At 40.9% G+C, this 17956-nt stretch overlaps 1 protein-coding gene across 36 annotated transcripts in view; it reads left to right on the top strand.

The window, feature by feature from the left end:
* The window catches only part of muc13b (mucin 13b, cell surface associated), a 32138-nt gene that overhangs the window by 8415 nt on the left and 5767 nt on the right, over positions 1 to 17956 (top strand). For all 36 annotated transcript variants that reach the window (XM_052486979.1, XM_052486978.1, XM_052486973.1 and 33 more), the window contains exons 2-4: positions 6171 to 6557; positions 16535 to 16657; positions 17152 to 17261. In XM_052486979.1, the coding sequence (XP_052342939.1) occupies positions 6171 to 6557; positions 16535 to 16657; positions 17152 to 17261 (620 nt within the window). The remainder of the gene's footprint in view (positions 1 to 6170; positions 6558 to 16534; positions 16658 to 17151; positions 17262 to 17956) is intronic.

The raw sequence follows: 17956 nt of genomic DNA, 5'->3' as shown, positions 1-17956 counted from the left end.
AGCAGGTACCCCGCAGCAATGTTCCAACATCTAGTTGAAAGCCTTCCCAGTAGAGTTATAGCAGCAAAGGGGGGACCAACTCCATATTAATGCCCATGATTTTAAAATGAGATGTTCGACGAGCAAGTGTCCACGTCCTTTTGGCCATGTAGTGTATCATTAACACTATTTCCCAAAAGTCCGATTTGTCCGACCTGTGAAGGTTTCTCGTAACAACTTTGACAATTTTACATTTTGTGGTTCTGTTTAAAGTTGTTTCCGCGGGTTTCTAAATTAGCATGACACAAGCTGAATTAAATGTAAAAGGCTTTGAAAACAAAATCTTGGTATATGCTCAGTGCTCCGTTGATTTCAGAGACAGGCTTGTTTTTGTGAGAAATCGTAGAAAAATAAGAGGTATTTCGAATAAATATGAAAAGTGTATACTAAAATATGAAAATACTAGTAGTCATGTTTCAAAATCAATATCCATTTTAGCTCAATTTTTTATGTCCTGCGGATTCGAGAAGAAAGATGACAAGTTCAACGGGAAAGTGAGCCTGTCAAGTAACCAGTAGCCAAAATTCTTGCACAGAATCCAGCCTAGCTGTTGTGATGCAGTTTTCCAGATTTTTGACCAGTTTATTTCTCTGGCCTCCATTGATTTTGTCACCATAATTCTGGCCATCCTAAAAGGGTAAAAACTCCAATAACCTTTGAACGGATTATGTTAGAGGAATGAGGATTGGTCAAAAGATGCATTTTTGATTGGACACGCTAAGTATTGTCTAACTTTGCACAATTTTCCCAAGATGATTTCCCAGAAACAAGCTATGAACTGTCTCATATACAGGTAACTGACAAAATATAGAACACACAAGTAGATTAGAGTTTTGGCGTCTCTTATGGTGTGGTGTGCATTTTCCTGGCAGTTTGGAACCACCAAGACCTTCCTACACTTTTTCCTAACCAAACTGAGCAATCGGGGGAGAAGGGCCTTGGTCAGGGAGGTGACCAAGAACCCGATAGTCACCTTCCAGAAGGACAACCATCTCTGCAGCACTCCACCAATCAGGCCTTTTTGGTAGAGTGGCCAGACGGAAGCCACTCTTCAGTAAAATACACTTAACAGCCCACTTGGAGTTTGCCAGAAGGCACCTAAAGGACTCTCAGACCATGAGAAACAAGATTCTCTGGTCTGATGAAACCAATATTGAGGTCTTTGGCCTGAATGGTGGCAGCATCATACTGTGGGGATCTTTTTCAGCGGCAGGGACTGGGAAACTAGTCAGGATCAAGGGAAAGTTGAACGGGAGCAAAGTACAGATATCCTTGATGAAAACCTGCTCCAGAGTGCTCAGGACCTCAGACCGGGGCGGAGGTTCACCTTCCAACAGGAAAACGACCCTAAGCACACAGCCAAGACAACGCAGGAGTGGCTTCGGGACAAGTCTCTGAATGTCCTTGAGTGGCCCAGCCAGAGCCCGGACTTGAACCCGATCAAACTTCTCTGGAGAGACCTGAAAATATCTGTGCAGCAACACTCCCCATCCAACCTAACAGAACTTGAGAGGATCTGCAGAGATGAATGGGAGAAACTCCCCAAATACATGTGCGCCAAGCTTGTAGCGTAGTACCCAAGAATACCCGAGGCTGTAATTGCTGCCAAAGGTGCTTCACAAAGTACTGAGTAAAGGGTTTGAATCATTTTTGTTTTATTCATAAAAAACTGTTTTTGTTTTGTCATTATGGGGTCTTCTGTGTAGATTGATGAGGGATCTTTTTTTATTTAATCAATTTTACAATAAGGCTGTAACGTAACAAATTGTGGAAAAAGTAAAGGGGTCAAGGGTTAAATGTGATATTTCAGTTTTTTATATAAACTCAGCAAAAAAAGAAACATCCCCTTTTTCAGGACCCTGTCTTTCAAAGATAATTTGTAAAAATCCAAATAACTTCACAGATCTTCATTGTAAAGAGTTTAACACTGTTTCCCATGCTTGTTCAATGATCCATAAACAATTAATGAACATGCACCTGTGGAACGGTCATTAAGACACTAACAGCTTACAGACGGTAGGCAATTAAGGTCAAAGTTATGAAAACTTAGGACACTAAAGAGGCCTTTCTACTCTCTCTGAAAAACACCAAAAGAAAGATGCCCAGGGTCCCTGCTCATCTGCGTGAACGTGCCTTAGGCACAAGTGCCCAGGAAAGCACAATCCCTCCATAAGTGCTCAGACTCTCCACAATAGGCTAAGATAGACTGGACTGAGGGCTTGTAGGCCTGTTGTAAGGCAGGTCCTCACCAGACATCACCGGCAACAACATCGCTGATGGGAACAAATCCACCATCGCTGGACCAGACAGGACTGGCAAAAAGTGCTCTTCACTGATGAGCCGTGGTTTTGTCTCACTAGGGGTGATGGTCGGATTCGAAGGAATGAGCATTATGCCAAGGCCTGTACTCTGGAGCGGGATCGATTTGGAGGTGGAGGGTCCGTCATGGTCTAGGGCGGTGTGTCACAGCATCATCGGAACGAGCTTGTTGTCATAGCAGGCAATCTCAATGCTGTGTGTTACAGGGAAGACATCCTCCTCCCTCATGTGGTACCCTTCCTGCAGGCTCATCCTGACATGACCCTCCAGCATGACAATGCCACCAGTCATACTGCTCGTTCTGTGCGTGATTTCCTGCAAGACATGAATGTCAGTGTTCTGCCATGGCTAGCGAAGAGCCCGGATCTCAATCCTATCGAGCACGTCTGGGACCTGTGGGATCGGAGGGTGAGGGCTAGGGCCATTCCCCCCAGAAATGTCTGGGAACTTGCAGGTGCCTTGGTGGAAGAGTGGGGTAACATCTCACAGCAAGAACTGGCAAATCTGGTGTAGTCCATGAGGAGGATATATACTGCAGTACTTAATGCAGCTGGTGGCCACACCAGATACTGACTGTTACTTTTGATTTTGACCTCCCCCCTTTGTTCAGGGACACATTATTCCATGTCTGTCGAACTTGTTCAGTTATTGTCTCAGTTGTTGAATCTTGTTATGTTCATAGAAATATTTACACATGTTAAGTTTGCTGAAAATAAACACAGTTGACAGTGAGATGACGTTTATTTACATTTGCAGAAAAAAAAACATTTTCTTTGTCATTATGGGGTATTGTGTGTAGATTGAGGAAAAAAGGTCTGAATACTTTCCGAATGCATTGTAAACGTAGTATTACTTTCTTAGCTACAGTATACATATCTCCCTGGCATATTACATCATTTATGCAGCAGCATACAAGACATTGTTGGACTCACCCTGTTGTTGTGCTCTGCTCACTTGAACAGGAAGGTGGTGCGGCGGGCCTTCGTGGGCAAATCTTGTCATCAGGCTTTATCATCAAAGTCTGTCATTCTCAGGATTGATGGAGCTTTCAAGACAACTGGGAACTCCGGGGAAATAAACGGTGGAATCATGACGTTAGTGATCTTCAGGTCGGAGCTTTAGAAACAGGCCCAGGTTCCCGACTTGGAATTCCGAGTTGGATGACAGTTCAAAATGTATTTCCCCAGCCTAAGCTTGTTTTTTTTCTAGAGTTCCCAGTTGTCTGAGATATCCCAGTTCCGATTTTCCAGTTGTTTTGAACGCGGCAGAAATCATGACAGCATGGCCAATGTTGAATGTTTATCCTTTTAAGCTTGGAAAAGAGACCTTTAAACACAGACTTGGACCACACATCCACTCCAATGAATAGCAGGCTAGTGATTGCGTTGCAGTGTTTGCAGTTAGCCACTGATACCTTCCGAACCACTCATTATTGAATTTGCGATTTCCAACTTGTTGTGTAGTGTTTATGTCCAATGGCCGATGAGCACCGATATGTTTTAACTATAATTTCTCCGTATTTACCTCTGGCTGACCCACCACCACAGAAAGCATTGAGCTAGGCTGGAACACCTGCATTACTCAAGAAAGCAAAAAAAAAAAAGAGACTGTTTGTATGCGGCTTTATTAACTCAAATATGTTTCGTTTTTTTCCATTGTTTGCAAACTGATATGTGACACGTATTAATGCCAAAATAACATGCAAAATAGACAAACCTGCACTGAATGACGGGTCGCCACTGGTCATTAAAAGGAGTTGGTAAAAGCTGGTTTAGGAATTTAAGTGCAAGTGCCAGGAATATTTAGCAGTTTACTTCCCTAACCATTACGAAGTAGTTTCATTGTAGGGCAAATTCATGTCCCGAATTGCCTTGAGTGTTTTATGGGTGGACGTGAATCATTATATAATTTTACTGTGACACGAGAGGAAGAGACAGTCAAAATCGGTCCCTTTCCTGGCTTCTCACCCCCCCCCCAGTGAACGCTGGTAACCAAGCGATAAATCTATTTAGTCACACAACACAAAGTACAGAGCAGGTTACCTACCTACAGTACAAATAATGGCATTGTCTATGCCTAGTAGTTATGGCCTTGGACAGTGGACTCTTGTGTATTTTATTACATTACCTGCTTTTTCTCTGAGTGATACCCGTAAATATGTTTCCTCTGACAGAGTAGGCATATACAATGTAGAGTGAAACTTTAGCCAGGTGCCTCAAGTGTTGCTGGTTGGATAGCTTTGTTCTCTTTCAGGGGCCCCTGTAGTTCTCTTGGGACAGGTTTGAGCTGTATACAGTCAAGAGCTGAACCCACAAGACTCCAAATAAAGACCCTATTCTTTGCTGCTGCTGTTCTGCAAGAGCATCACGGTGGACAGTGAATGAAAGGATGTGGGTGTTTGTGTCCGCATTGTCTGTGTGTAGGGGTTGGTGTCTGCTTCAGTTATGAAATATGACCGTTTAATCAGTGTCTTTCTATCTTGGTGAACTTGGATCTGTCTTATCCTGCCCACTACAATTATCCAAATGAATGGCATAGTATAGATTTTATCGTAGCATTAAGTAGCAATGGCTTAAGTCGCAGAGGGACCGAGCCTATACTGTGTTAACTGTTACGCAGCTTGCTGTTACGTGCCCTGGATTGCACCTGAAACTTAAACATAACGCAATGTTTATCATCCCGATGGTCTTATGATCAAGGTGACGCAGTCTGCTGAAGTGGACACATCCTGTGTTTGGCAACCCTGTTATTGACGTGCTATATTATGGCTATCAGGTTTGGTGGAGGGAAATATGGTGGGGAGGGTGGGGAACTTTTCTGAATTCCGAATTGACCCATAGGCCCTACCCTTAGGCACTTCATCTACTGTAGATCTGAAAGGATTAGATAGGTATAAGCAATATTGTACTTTCACCTTTTTGACTGAGTTACACCTGTCCAAGCCTTTAGCTCTACAGAAATACCTAAGGGACATTGGATAAGGGTTCTTCCCACACCCCTTCTACCTGAAGTGTGCACTTGTTCAAGTGTCTACCATATTTCTTACACCAGTCCAATTCTTTGAAATCCTTGAGGGGGAGTGAATGAATAGATACCGTCACCTCAGGGAGAAGGGGGAGAAACCATATTGGGCTAGGGTGGAACATAGAGGATAGGAAGACTCAATGTTTTTTCAGGGCCCATGCCAGTACGTTGTGGGAGTCTTCCCAGCTGGGCTGATTAGAGAGGGGAGGAAGAGAGTCTGGCTGTGGCAGTACAGCCTTGTTTCCATTGTGTGTGAGTAAATCAAGAATGAACTGGTCTTCTCTACCCGTCACAGTACCTGACCATTGACAATATTTCCTGTTCAATTTCATTATATAGAATTTCTTAGAATGAAAACGTTTTTGTAACAGATTATTATACATCAGCTGCAGTAAAAACTAGTGTCTACTTTTTTAAGGGACACAGACCTTTCCAGTCAGCCACTGAATGTTGTTTTTGCTACAGTAATTATCTTAAAGGGCAATTCCATCACTTTTCAACCTCATATTCATTATCTCCGGTACAATACCAATACCAGTTTCTACATATGTGAAGACGCCACATTTCTAAGTTTTGTAGTTAAAAATATGAAGTTAAAATGTTTTACTCAATGACATCAAAAGTAAAAACATTGATTTTCAAACAATATGAGATTTGCTGTGACACTGAAATGGCAAAAAAAATCATTGCAGGTTTTGAAAAGTGGTGCAATTGCACTTTAATCTTTTTTTAATCTATACCCTTCAGACACATATTAATCTATACCCTTCCCAATTCTGAACCCCCAGTTACTCCCACGCCTACATCGGCTCCCACGTCTATTGCGACTCCCACGTCTACTGAGGCTCCCACGTCTACTGAGGCTCCCACGTCTACTGAGGCTCCCACGTCTACTGCGGTTCCCACGTCTACTGCGGCTCCCACGTCTACTGCGGCTCCCACGTCTACTGCGGCTCCCACGTCTACTGCGGCTCCCTCGTCTACTGCGGCTCCCCCGTCTACTGCGGCTCCCACGTCTACTGCGGCTCCCCCGTCTACTGCGACTCCCACGTCTACTGCGGCTCCCCCGTCTACTGCGGCTCCCCCGTCTACTGCGGCTCCTCCGTCTACTGCGGCTCCCACGTCTACTGTGGCTCCCCCGTCTACTGCGGCCACTACAACACCATCAAAATCAGGTAGGCTCATTAGTCGTCCAGCTAACCTTCTTGTTTTTCCATGACCAAGGGTGTCAAACAGCAGGGCCAATTTCATATGGGCCGTCATGTTGGCTTGGTAAGATTTTTTTCTTTAAAAAAAATGAATTGAATGACTAAAGCCATATAGCTTGTAGAAATGATAATGGCTGTGTCACTACTTCTGCCAAAGTTGATGCCTCTCCTTGTTCGGGCGGTGTTCGGCGGTCGATGTCGCCAGTCTTCTAGCCAATGCCGATCCATTTTTTATTTTCCATTTGTTTTGTCTCGTTTTCCCACACACCTGTATCTCATTTCCCTCATTATGTGTTGTGTATTTAACCCTCTATTTCCTCCATGTCTTTGTGTGGTATTGTTTATCTGTTTTCATGTACAGTATGCGCACGTTAGGCTGGTTGCGCTGGGTTATGTTCAACCCGTATTTGTATTTCGTGTTCATTTGTGCCGTGTGCTTTTGGTTTGCCAAATAAAAGGCTCAGTTTTACTACCAAATATCTGCTCTACTGCGCCTGACTTCCTACAGCCCTTCACGCATACATTGACAGGCTGATGGAAAATGTTTAACTTAGCAATCACTGAAACGAAAGCTAGACAGTCAGGGAACATTTATTGAAAGAGGAGTAGTTGTTTTGCAGATTTTGACGATAAAACAAAAGCTAGAGTCATTGAGCATCAGAAATTCCAAAGACTATGGATAGAGGAGTATATTTTTCAAACTGTGACGGCAAGGCAATTACAACCCATTTTCATTGCTGCCCTCTAGACATCAGTGACTTAGTTGTTTAGATGACAGAATGGCAGCTCCCTAAATTGACTGAAATAGGATATGGATTGGGTTAACACCATTATCAGACCTAGCAAAGTTATCTGGTGACATGATTCGATTTCAGGCAATTATTTCAATGCACATATACAGCGCCTTCAGAATGTATTCACGCCACTTGACTTTTTCCACATTTTGTTGTGTTACAGCCTGAATATAAAATGGATTAAATGTAGATGTTTTGTCACTTGCCCACACACAATAACCCATAATGCAACAGTGACATTTTAAAAATGAAAAGCTGAAATATCTTGAGTCAAAAAGTATTCATCCCCTTTCTTATGGCAAGCCTAAATAAATGAATGAATAAAAATGTGGTTAACAAGTCATATAATAAGTTGCATGGACTCACTCTGTGTGCAATAATAGTGTTTAACATGATTTTTGAAGGACTACCTCATCTCTGTACCCCACACATACAATTATCTGTAAGATCCCTCAGTTGAACAGTGAATTTCAAACACAGATTCAACCACAAAGCAAGGGAGGTTTTCCAATGCCTCACAAAGATGGGCACATGTTGGTATTTTATTTTATTTAACCTTTATTTAACTAGGCAATTCAGGTAAGAACAAATTCTTATTTGCAATGATGGCCTAGGAACAGTGGTTTAACTGCCTTGTTCAGGGGCAGAATGACAGATTTTTAACTTGTCAGCTCGGGGATTCAATCTAGCAACCTTTCAGTTACTGGTCCAACGCTCTAACCACTAGTCTACCTGCTAATAACAATAACTCAGTTGCCGGAGAGGAAGGGACCCACTAAGGGATTTCACCATGAGGCCAATGGTGACTTTTTAAAACGGAGTTCAACCGCTGTGATAGAAGAAAACTGAGGATGGATCAATAACATTGTAGTTACTCCACAATACTAACCTAATAAAAGAAGGAAGAATACAGAATAAAAAAATATTCCAAAACATGCATCTTGTTTGCGACAGGGCACTAAAGTAACACTGCAAAAACAATGTGTCTGTAACTTTTTGTTGAACTTTTTGTCCTGAATACAAAGTGTTATGTTCGGGGAAAATCCAATACAACACATTACTGAGTACCACTCCAAATGTTCAAACATAGTGGTGGCTGCATCATGTTATGGGTATGTTTGTAATCGTTAATGACTGGGGAGTTTTTTAAGATAAAAAAGAAACGGAATGGAGCTGAACACAGACAAAATCCTTGAGGAAAGCCTGGTTCAGTCTGTTTTCCACCAGACACTGGGAGATGAATTCACCTTTCAGCAGGACAATAACCTAAAACACTGTAGTTACTTCTACAGTGATTACCCATTATGGGCATAGCCAATTCAATATTAAAATCCAAAATGAGTGCCCCATTGCCAATCTTAAATGGTGATATGATATCCCACTTTGGATATTTTATTTATTTATGTACATCATTTTCAGAGTAAGAATTTAAAACGGTAATTACATTTTGTTCATAATTTTCAGGATTCACAGATGAATAATTGACACTCGGTGTGGTGGCAGGTAGCCTAAAGGTGAAGAGCATTGGGCCAGTAACCGAAAGGTTGCTGGTTCGAACCTCCAAGCCGACTAGATGAAAAATTGTTCTGTGGCCTTGATTAAGGCACTTAACACTAATTGCTCCTGTAAATCACTCTGGATAAGAGCATCTGCTAAATGACTAAAATATAAAAATGTTTTACTTTTTTACAGCATTAATACACTCTGTATAACAAGTATTCAACTACAGTATTCAACTACAAAATATATTATTTTGTTATTTGTAAACATTTATACATATTTATTAAGCATTTGTAAGTACTGCATTGCAAGGATGAATACATAATCATTTACAAACCATTTTTAAGCATTTATAATGGCTTATGTATTAACGTTTTTATAAATTGTAATAAATTAATGCAAGTAAATAGTTACAAAACATATCATTACAACTCCTATTTTAGAGCAAATAGTAAGGTTTCAAGTAACAGAATCTGTGCTAAAAATTTGCTTGCAAAAAATGCCATATCACAGTACTTGCAGTGGAATTTAAAATGATAAACCCGTTTGGGTCCTGGATGCTGATTGGTTTAAACAGCATTTCAGCCATGAGTATATCAGACAATTTGTTTACTGTTCTATTTATGTTGGTAACCGGTTTAGAATAGCAATAAGGCACCTCCGGGGTTTGTGGTAGATGGCCAATATACCATGGCTAAGGGCTGTATTCCCTTCACGTTGAGCATTAAAACAGTCCTTAGCTATGGTATATTGGCCAATATACCACCCCCCTTGCCTTATTGCTTAAATATATAACCAGCACAATTGTGTGTCACGTGCAATATAGGCTAACTGAAAGCCGCAGTAATTCAAACTAATTTGAGTAAGTGCCACTTGTGTGTATATATCTTTTTCATTTGAGTCATTTAGCAGACGCTCTTGTCCAGAGCGACTTACAGTTAGTGCATTCATCTTAAGACACAGTTGAAGTCGGAAGTTTACATACACCTTAGCCAAATACATTGAAACTCAGTTTTTCACAATTCCTGACATTTAATCCTAGTAACAATTCCCTATCTAAGGTCAGTTAGAATCACCACTTTATTTTAAGAATGTGAAATGTCAGAATAATAGTTGAGAGAATGATTTATTTCAGCTTTGATTTATTTCATCATTTTCCCAGTGGGTCAGAAGTTTACATACGCTCAACTAGTATTTGGAAGCAAGCTTCCTACAATAAGTTGGGTGAAATATGGCCCATTCCTCCTGTCAGAGCTGGTGTAACTGAGTCAGGTTTGTAGGCCTCCTTGCTTGCACATGCTTTTTCAGTCCTGCCCACAAATTTTCTATAGGATTGAGGTCAGGGCTTTGTGACGGCCACTCCAATACTTTGACTTTGTTGTCCTTAAGCCATTTTGCCACAACTTTGGAAGTATGCTTGGGGTCATTGTCCATTTGGAAGACCCATTTGCGACCAAGCTTTAACTTCCTGACTACGTCTTCAGATGTTCCTTCAATATACCGACATAATTTTCCTACCTCATGATGCCATCTATTTTGTGAAGTGCACCAGTCCCTCCTGCAGAAAAAGCACCTCCACAACATGATGCTGCCACTCCTGTGCTTCACGTTTTGGGATGGTGTTCTTCAGGTTGCAGGTCTCCCCCTTTTTCCACCAAACATACCGGTGGTCATTATGACCAAATTGTTCTATTTTTGTTTCATCAGACCAGAGGATATTTCTCCAAAAAGTACGATCTTTGTTTCCTAGTGCATTTGCAAACTTGGTTCTTCCTTGCTGAGCGGCCTTTCAAGTTATGTCAATATAGAACTTGTTTTATTGTGGATATAGATATTTTTGTACCTGTTTCCTCCAGCATCTTCACAGGGTCCTTTGCTGTTTTTCTGGGATTTATTTGCACTTTTCGCACCATGTTCATCTGTAGGAGACAGAACGCGTCTCCTTTGTGAGCGGTATGACGGCGGTGTGGTCCCACGGTGTTTATACTTGCGTACTATTGTTTGTACAGATGAATGTGGTACCTATAGGCGTTTGGAAATTGCTCCCAAGGATGAATCAGACTTGTGGAGGTCTACAATTGTTTTTCTGAGGACTTGGCTGATTTCTTTTGATTTTCCCATGATGTCAAGCAAAGAGGCACTGAGTTTGAAGGTAGGCCTTGAAATACATCCACAGGTACACCTCCAATTGACTCAAATGATGTCAATTAGCCTATCAGAAACTTCTAAAGCCATGACACCCTTTTCTGGAATTTTCCAAGCTGTTTAAAGGCATACTCAACTTAGTGTATGTAAACTCACTGAAATTGTCAGAACAGCATGCTCGGGTTGGGGATTAGGGTTTGAGAATAGCTTGAAGGTTGGGAGGGGCAGTTCCTCTTGCTGCACCATACTTACAGTGCCTTGCGAAAGCATTCGGCCCAGTTGAACTTTGCGACCTTTTGCCACATTTCAGGCTTCAAACATAAAGATATAAAACTGTATTTTTTTGTGAAGAATCAACAACAAGTGGGACACAATCATGAAGTGGAACGACATTTATTGGATATTTCAAACTTTTTTAACAAATCAAAAACGGAGAAATTGGGCGTGCAAAATTATTCAGCCCCCTTAAGTTAATACTTTGTAGTGCCACCTTTTGCTGCGATTACAGCTGTAAGTCGCTGGTGGTATGTCTCTATCAGTTTTGCACATCGAGAGACTGAATTTTTTTCCCATTCCTCCTTGCAAAACAGCTCGAGCTCAGTGAGGTTGGATGGAGAGCATTTGTGAACAGCAGTTTTCAGTTCTTTCCACAGATTCTCGATTGGATTCAGGTCTGGACTTTGACTTGACCATTCTAACAACTGGATATGTTTATTTTTGAACCATTCCATTGTAGATTTTGCTTTATGTTTTGGATCATTGTCTTGTTGGAAGACAAATCTCCGTCCCAGTCTCAGGTCTTTTGCAGACTCCATCAGGTTTTCTTCCAGAATGGTCCTGTATTTGGCTCCATCCATCTTCCCATCAATTTTAACCATCTTCCCTGTCCCTGCTGAAGAAAAGCAGGCCCAAACCATGATGCTGCCACCACCATGTTTGACAATGGGAATGGTGTGTTCAGGGTGATGAGCTGTGTTGCTTTTACGCCAAACATAACGTTTTGCATTGTTGCCAAAAAGTTCAATTTTGGTTTCATCTGACCAGAGCACCTTCTTCCACATGTTTGGTGTGACTCCCAGGTGGCTGGTGGCAAACTTTAAACGACACTTTTTATGGATATCTTTAAGAAATTGCTTTCTTCTTGCCACTCTTCCATAAAGGCCAGATTTGTGCAATATACGACTGATTGTTGTCCTATGGACAGAGTCTCCCACCTCAGCTGTAGATCTCTGCAGTTCATCCAGAGTGATCATGGGCCTCTTGGCTGCATCTCTGATCAGTCTTCTCCTTGTATGAGCTGAAAGTTTAGAGGGACGGCCAGGTCTTGGTAGATTTGCAGTGGTCTGATACTCCTTCCATTTCAATATTATTGCTTGCACAGTGCTCCTTGGGATGTTTAAAGCTTGGGAAATCTTTTTGTATCCAAATCCGGCTTTAAACCTCTTCACAACAGTATCTCGGACCTGCCTGGTGTGTGCCTTGTTCTTCATGATGCTCTCTGCGCTTTTAACGGACCTCTGAGACTATCACAGTGCAGGTGCATTTATACAGAGACTTGATTACACACAGGTGGATTGTATTGATCATCATTAGTCATTTAGGTCAACATTGGATCATTCAGAGATCCTCGCTGAACTTCTGGAGAGAGTTTGCTGCACTGAAAGTAAAGGGGCTGAATAATTTTGCACGCCCAATTTTTCAGTTTTTGATTTGTTAAAAAAGTTTGAAATATCCAATAAATGTCGTTCCACTTCATGATTGTGTCCCACTTGTTGTTGATTCTTCACAAAAAAATACAGTTTTATATCTTTATGTTTGAAGCCTGAAATGTGGCAGAAGGTCGCAAAGTTCAAGGGGGCCAAATACTTTCGCAAGGAACTGTAAGGATGGGGAAACTCCAGGACTGGATGGCATACCAGTGGAAGTATACAAAACTCTTTTGGGTATACTCAAAGGACCATTATTGGCTTGTTTTAACCACTCCTATATAAATGGTGGATTATCACACGCAACAAGAAGGTCTGATATCATTATTACTGAAACAGGACCCAAGTGGTATAAAGATGCAGTCCATTTAAAAAATTGGAGACTTCTTATACTTCAGTGTTGTGATGCAAAAATCCTAGCAAAATGCTTGGCACATAGAATTAAAAAACTATTGTCAGATATTATTCATCCTAATCAGACAGGTTTTTTACATGGACGATACATTGGAGATAATATAAGACAAGTACTGGAAACAATAGAACACTATGAAATATCGGGGACACCAGGCCTGGTTTTCATAGCTGATTTTGAAAAGGCTTTTGCTAAAGTACGACTGGAGTTTATATATAAATGCATAGAATATTTCAATTTTGTGGAATCTCTTATAAAATGGGTTACGGTTATGTATAGTAACCCTAGGTGTAAAATAGTAAATAATGGCTACATCTCAGAAAGTTTTTAACTATCTAGAGGAGTAAAACAAGTTTGTCCACTATCGGCATATCTATTTATTATTGCCATCGAAATGTTAGCTGCAAAGATGAGATCAAACAATAATATTAAGGGATTAGAAATCCTTGGCTTAAAAACGAAGGTGTCATTGTACGCTGATGATTCATGTTTTCTTTTAAAACCACAATTAGAGTCTCTCCACGGCCTCTTAGAGGATCTAGATACTTCTGCTAACCTCTCTGGATGAAAACCAAATTCTGATAAATGTACCATATTACGTATTGGATCACTAAAAAAAAGCACATTTTACATTACCATGTAGTTTACCAATGAAATGGTCTGACGGAGATGTGGACATACTCGGTATACAAAGCCCAAAAGAAAGAAATGATCTCACTCCAATAAATGTTTATAGAAAGTTAGCAAAAATAGATATGATCTTGCTACCATGGAAAGGAAAATACTTGTCTATTTGTGGAAAAATCACCCTGATTAACTCCTTAGTTGTAAGGGATTTCCTCCTCTTCTTCCGAAAAGGATCGGAGGACCAATATTCGGCGTGGTAAGTGTCCATGGTTCTTTTAATACGAAATAGTACACATGAACAACTGAATACAAAAACAATAAATGTGGAATGAACGAAACCCAAAACAGTGTCGTGTGGTGAAAAACACAGACACGGAAACAAACACCCACAAACAAACAGTGAAACCCAGGCTACCTAAGTATGATTCTCAATCAGAGACAACTAATGACACCTGCCTCTGATTACCCAAATCTCTAGTCAATTGGTACGAATGTATCATCCTATATTCAGGAAGGGCCTTTTCCCCTTTATTCAGATTACACCTGGTCACTTTCGGTTGTTTGAAAAGGAAATAATCTCCAAAATATCTTTATTTTTTAAACAAGCCTTTGAAAGTTGGTTGCAATTTCAGTTTAATCCACCTGAAAGGACGGAACAAATAGTACAACAAATATTGTGGTTAAATTCAAATATACTTATTGATAAAAAAAAACTGTTTTTATTGAAGAAAAAATAAATAAATAAATAAAGGTATAATGTTTGTGAATGATATCTTAAATAGGACTGGTGGAGTTATGTCACACATGCAGCTAACACAGACATATGGAAATGTCTGCTCTACCCAAAATTACAACCAATTAATTGCAGCATTACCACAAAAAATGGAAGAGGCAAGTAGAAGGGGAAAAAAATAAGGAACTTGTATGTCGGCCTTGTATTAAAGAACATAAATGGTTCAAGAAAAGTGTGATAAATAAAAACATATACCAATTTCATTCAAGGACCAAAAAACTGACAGCTGTGCCATATAAATGGTAAAATAGTTGGGAAGAGATTTTCGATGTACCCATTCCATGGCACATGGTTTATGAATTGATACGCACAACAACGCCGGATTGGGTGGGCAGTCTATGTTCTTTTTTCTATGATTTGGTATTTCTGTGTTTGGTCTGGTATGGTTCTCAATCAGAGGCAGCTGTCAATCGTTGTCCCTGATTGAGAACCATTCTTAGGTAGCCTGTTTTCACCCTTGAGTTATGGGTGATTGTTTTCTGTTGAGTGTTTGTATCTGCACCAGACAGAACTGTTTCGATTTCGTTCGTTCACTTTGCTGTTTTTGGTTCAGTGTTCAATTACTTTATTAAAAATATGGACACTTACCACGCTGCGCATTGGTCCTCACCTTCTTCCACCGCCAACGGCCGTTACAAGCAAGCACCAGGACCGTCTCCTAAAGTTTATTCAGCTGCTGGATCGGGGCACCACCAGTACAGAGCTTGCTCAGGAATGGCAGCAGGCAGGTGTGAGTGCATCTGCACGCACAGTGAGGCAAAGACTTTTGGAGGATGGCCTGGTGTCAAGAAGGGCAGCAAAGAAGCCCCTTCTCTCCAGGAAAAACATCAGGGACAGACTGATATTCCGCAAAAGGAACCGGGATTGGACTGCTGAGGACTGGGTAAAGTCATTTTCTCTGATGAATCTCCTTTCCGATTGTTTGGGGCATCCGGAAAAAAGCTTGTCTGGAGAAGACAAGGTGAGCGCTACCATCAGTCCTGTTTCATGCCAACAGTAAAGCATCCTGAGACCATTCATGTGCGGGGTTGCTTCTCAGCCAAGGGAGTGGGCTCATTCACAATTTTGCCTAAGAACATAGCCACGAATAAAGAATGGTATGAATATATCCTCTGAGATCAACTTCTCCCAACCATCTAGGAACCGTTTGGTGATGAACACGGCCTTTTCCAGCATGATGGAGCACCTTGCCATAAGGCAAAAGTGCTAACTAAGTGGCTGGGGAAGAATACATTGATATTTTGGGTCCATGGCCAGGAAACTCACCAGACCTTAATCCCATTGAAAATTTGTGGTCAATCCTCAAGAGGAGGGTGGACAAACAAAATCCACAAATTCTGACAAACTGCAAGTATTGATTATGCAAGAATGGGCTGCCATCAGTCAGGATGTGGCCCAGAAGTTAATTGACAGCATGCCAGGGCGGATTGTAGTCTTGAGAAAGAAGGGTCAACACTGCAAATATTGACTCTTTGCATCAACTTCATGTAATTGTCAATAAAAGCCTTTAACACTTATGAAATGCTTGTAATTATACTTCGGTATTCTATAGTAACATCTGACAAAAATATCCGAAGACACTGAGGCAGCAGACTTTGTGAAAATTAATATTTGTGTCATTATCAAAACTTTTGGCCACGACTGTATATAAACCACTTGTAAAATTAACTATATCAACTACACTTTTTGTTATCATATTTTAGCTACAACTAAAATAGGAAAATGAAAAATGTATAGAACCAAACTCACCCTTGGTTTCCCTGCTAGAAATCTGTACCTCGTTGAAATGCATCAAGCCAAACCAGTTGTACCCCCCTGGTGTAGGGGAATTATGCTGTTTAGTGGACAGAAAGTCTCCCCAAGACTTGTTCTGTACCATCTATTCTACACAGATTATTTTGTATTAATAAATGCATCACAAAGTGCTATGCGTATTCAAAAGAACTGTGTTCCTCTTTGATTTTAAGATCCCTGTGCCCCAAACCCATGCGAAGGTGGCAGCAGCTGTCAGCCAGGCTATGACTCCCACTTCACCTGTCTCTGTCTGGCTGGCCAAAAATACTCTGAGGCTGGAAAGCGATGTGAGGAAGGTGGGTATCTCCTGTCTGCCACCACTAGTGGGTGCTACAATACCATGGAAGAGAGTGCGATATAGGCCTAAATAGCTCTGATTGGTAGGGAGGAGAACTTCATCATCTGCAATGAAAAGTTAGGAACTTTAGAAACTATTCTGATTTAAGACCAGTTGAGAATGCTTTGTCCTGAGTATGGTTAAGTGTGGATAAACTGGTTCTAGATTTGTATTTAGCTTCCACGTGAAACAATCGGTTAGGCTTCGGTTTTGGCCAATAAAATGTATATATTTATAAATGTACGAATACATAAATGAGAGCAACCTAGATGACAGTGGCTAGAGGAGTTAACTCAGTTAAATATATAAGATATTAGCTATAGCATCTACACATGTATATTGGATCTCATGTACCATCTCCTCTGTGGGCTTTTTAACACGATGCTGCATCCACACTGTTTTCAATAAGTGCTTATAGTTCGTATTTGCCATGTGTTTGATTCTGATTTTCAGCCAAGGTCTTCCCAGGATCTCTGGCCCTGCCTAGTATGACCTTCAACGATGACATGACCAACCCACAATCACAAAGTTTCAATACATCAGCAGACGAGTTAATTACTATGGTAAAATAGATGTGATACTTTTCCCACTATGTATGTCTGTCTGGCTGTAGTTCAAAATCACAACTTGTCTGCAATGTTACATAAGGTCATTACCAAGCTGTTTGTGACATTTTTTTGACAACGTGTGAGCTGGGTAACAGCTGCATTTACACTTATTTCTATGTCCTTGGAAACTGTCCCAGTCAACCCAGGTTGTAGAAGCTGTAGAGTTTTCCCAAGCAGGTATTTTCAGAACAGTTAGTGCAGTAATCCTGAGGAGAAAATATGGGTTAACTTGATCTTCCAAGGAGCATCCGTGTTGACCCGTTCAATTAGTGAACATACATCTACTGTAGTAGTATGAACATTCTCATTTACTTCCTTAATCTCACACACGAGATGAAGTTGATAAAGATTTGCCTTCTATTTTAAACATTTTCTAATTAACATGATGGGATACAATTTAATGTGTGTGGGGGTATCCTTCAGTCAGTATCAGCTACTGTAATGGCCTCGAAATATGCTCATAAAGATGGACCCCCATGTAAAAATATGATAACGACGACTTTAGTACAGCACCTAGGGATTTTACCCTCTTGGTGTAATGGATCAGGTTTTGGAATGGCAGTCATAGGGACTAGGGTCCTGGTCAGGTTACCCACCTAATTAACTACATTGGTGTAGGAAGTGGTTAGTACCATTGGAAGCATGTCCCT

This window comes from Oncorhynchus keta, chromosome 3 (genome assembly GCF_023373465.1).
Source record: "Oncorhynchus keta strain PuntledgeMale-10-30-2019 chromosome 3, Oket_V2, whole genome shotgun sequence".
Taxonomy (NCBI): Eukaryota; Metazoa; Chordata; class Actinopteri; order Salmoniformes; family Salmonidae; genus Oncorhynchus; species Oncorhynchus keta.
The sequence above is the reverse complement of the archived record's forward strand: the minus strand, read 5'-3'. Positions and strand labels throughout refer to the sequence as shown.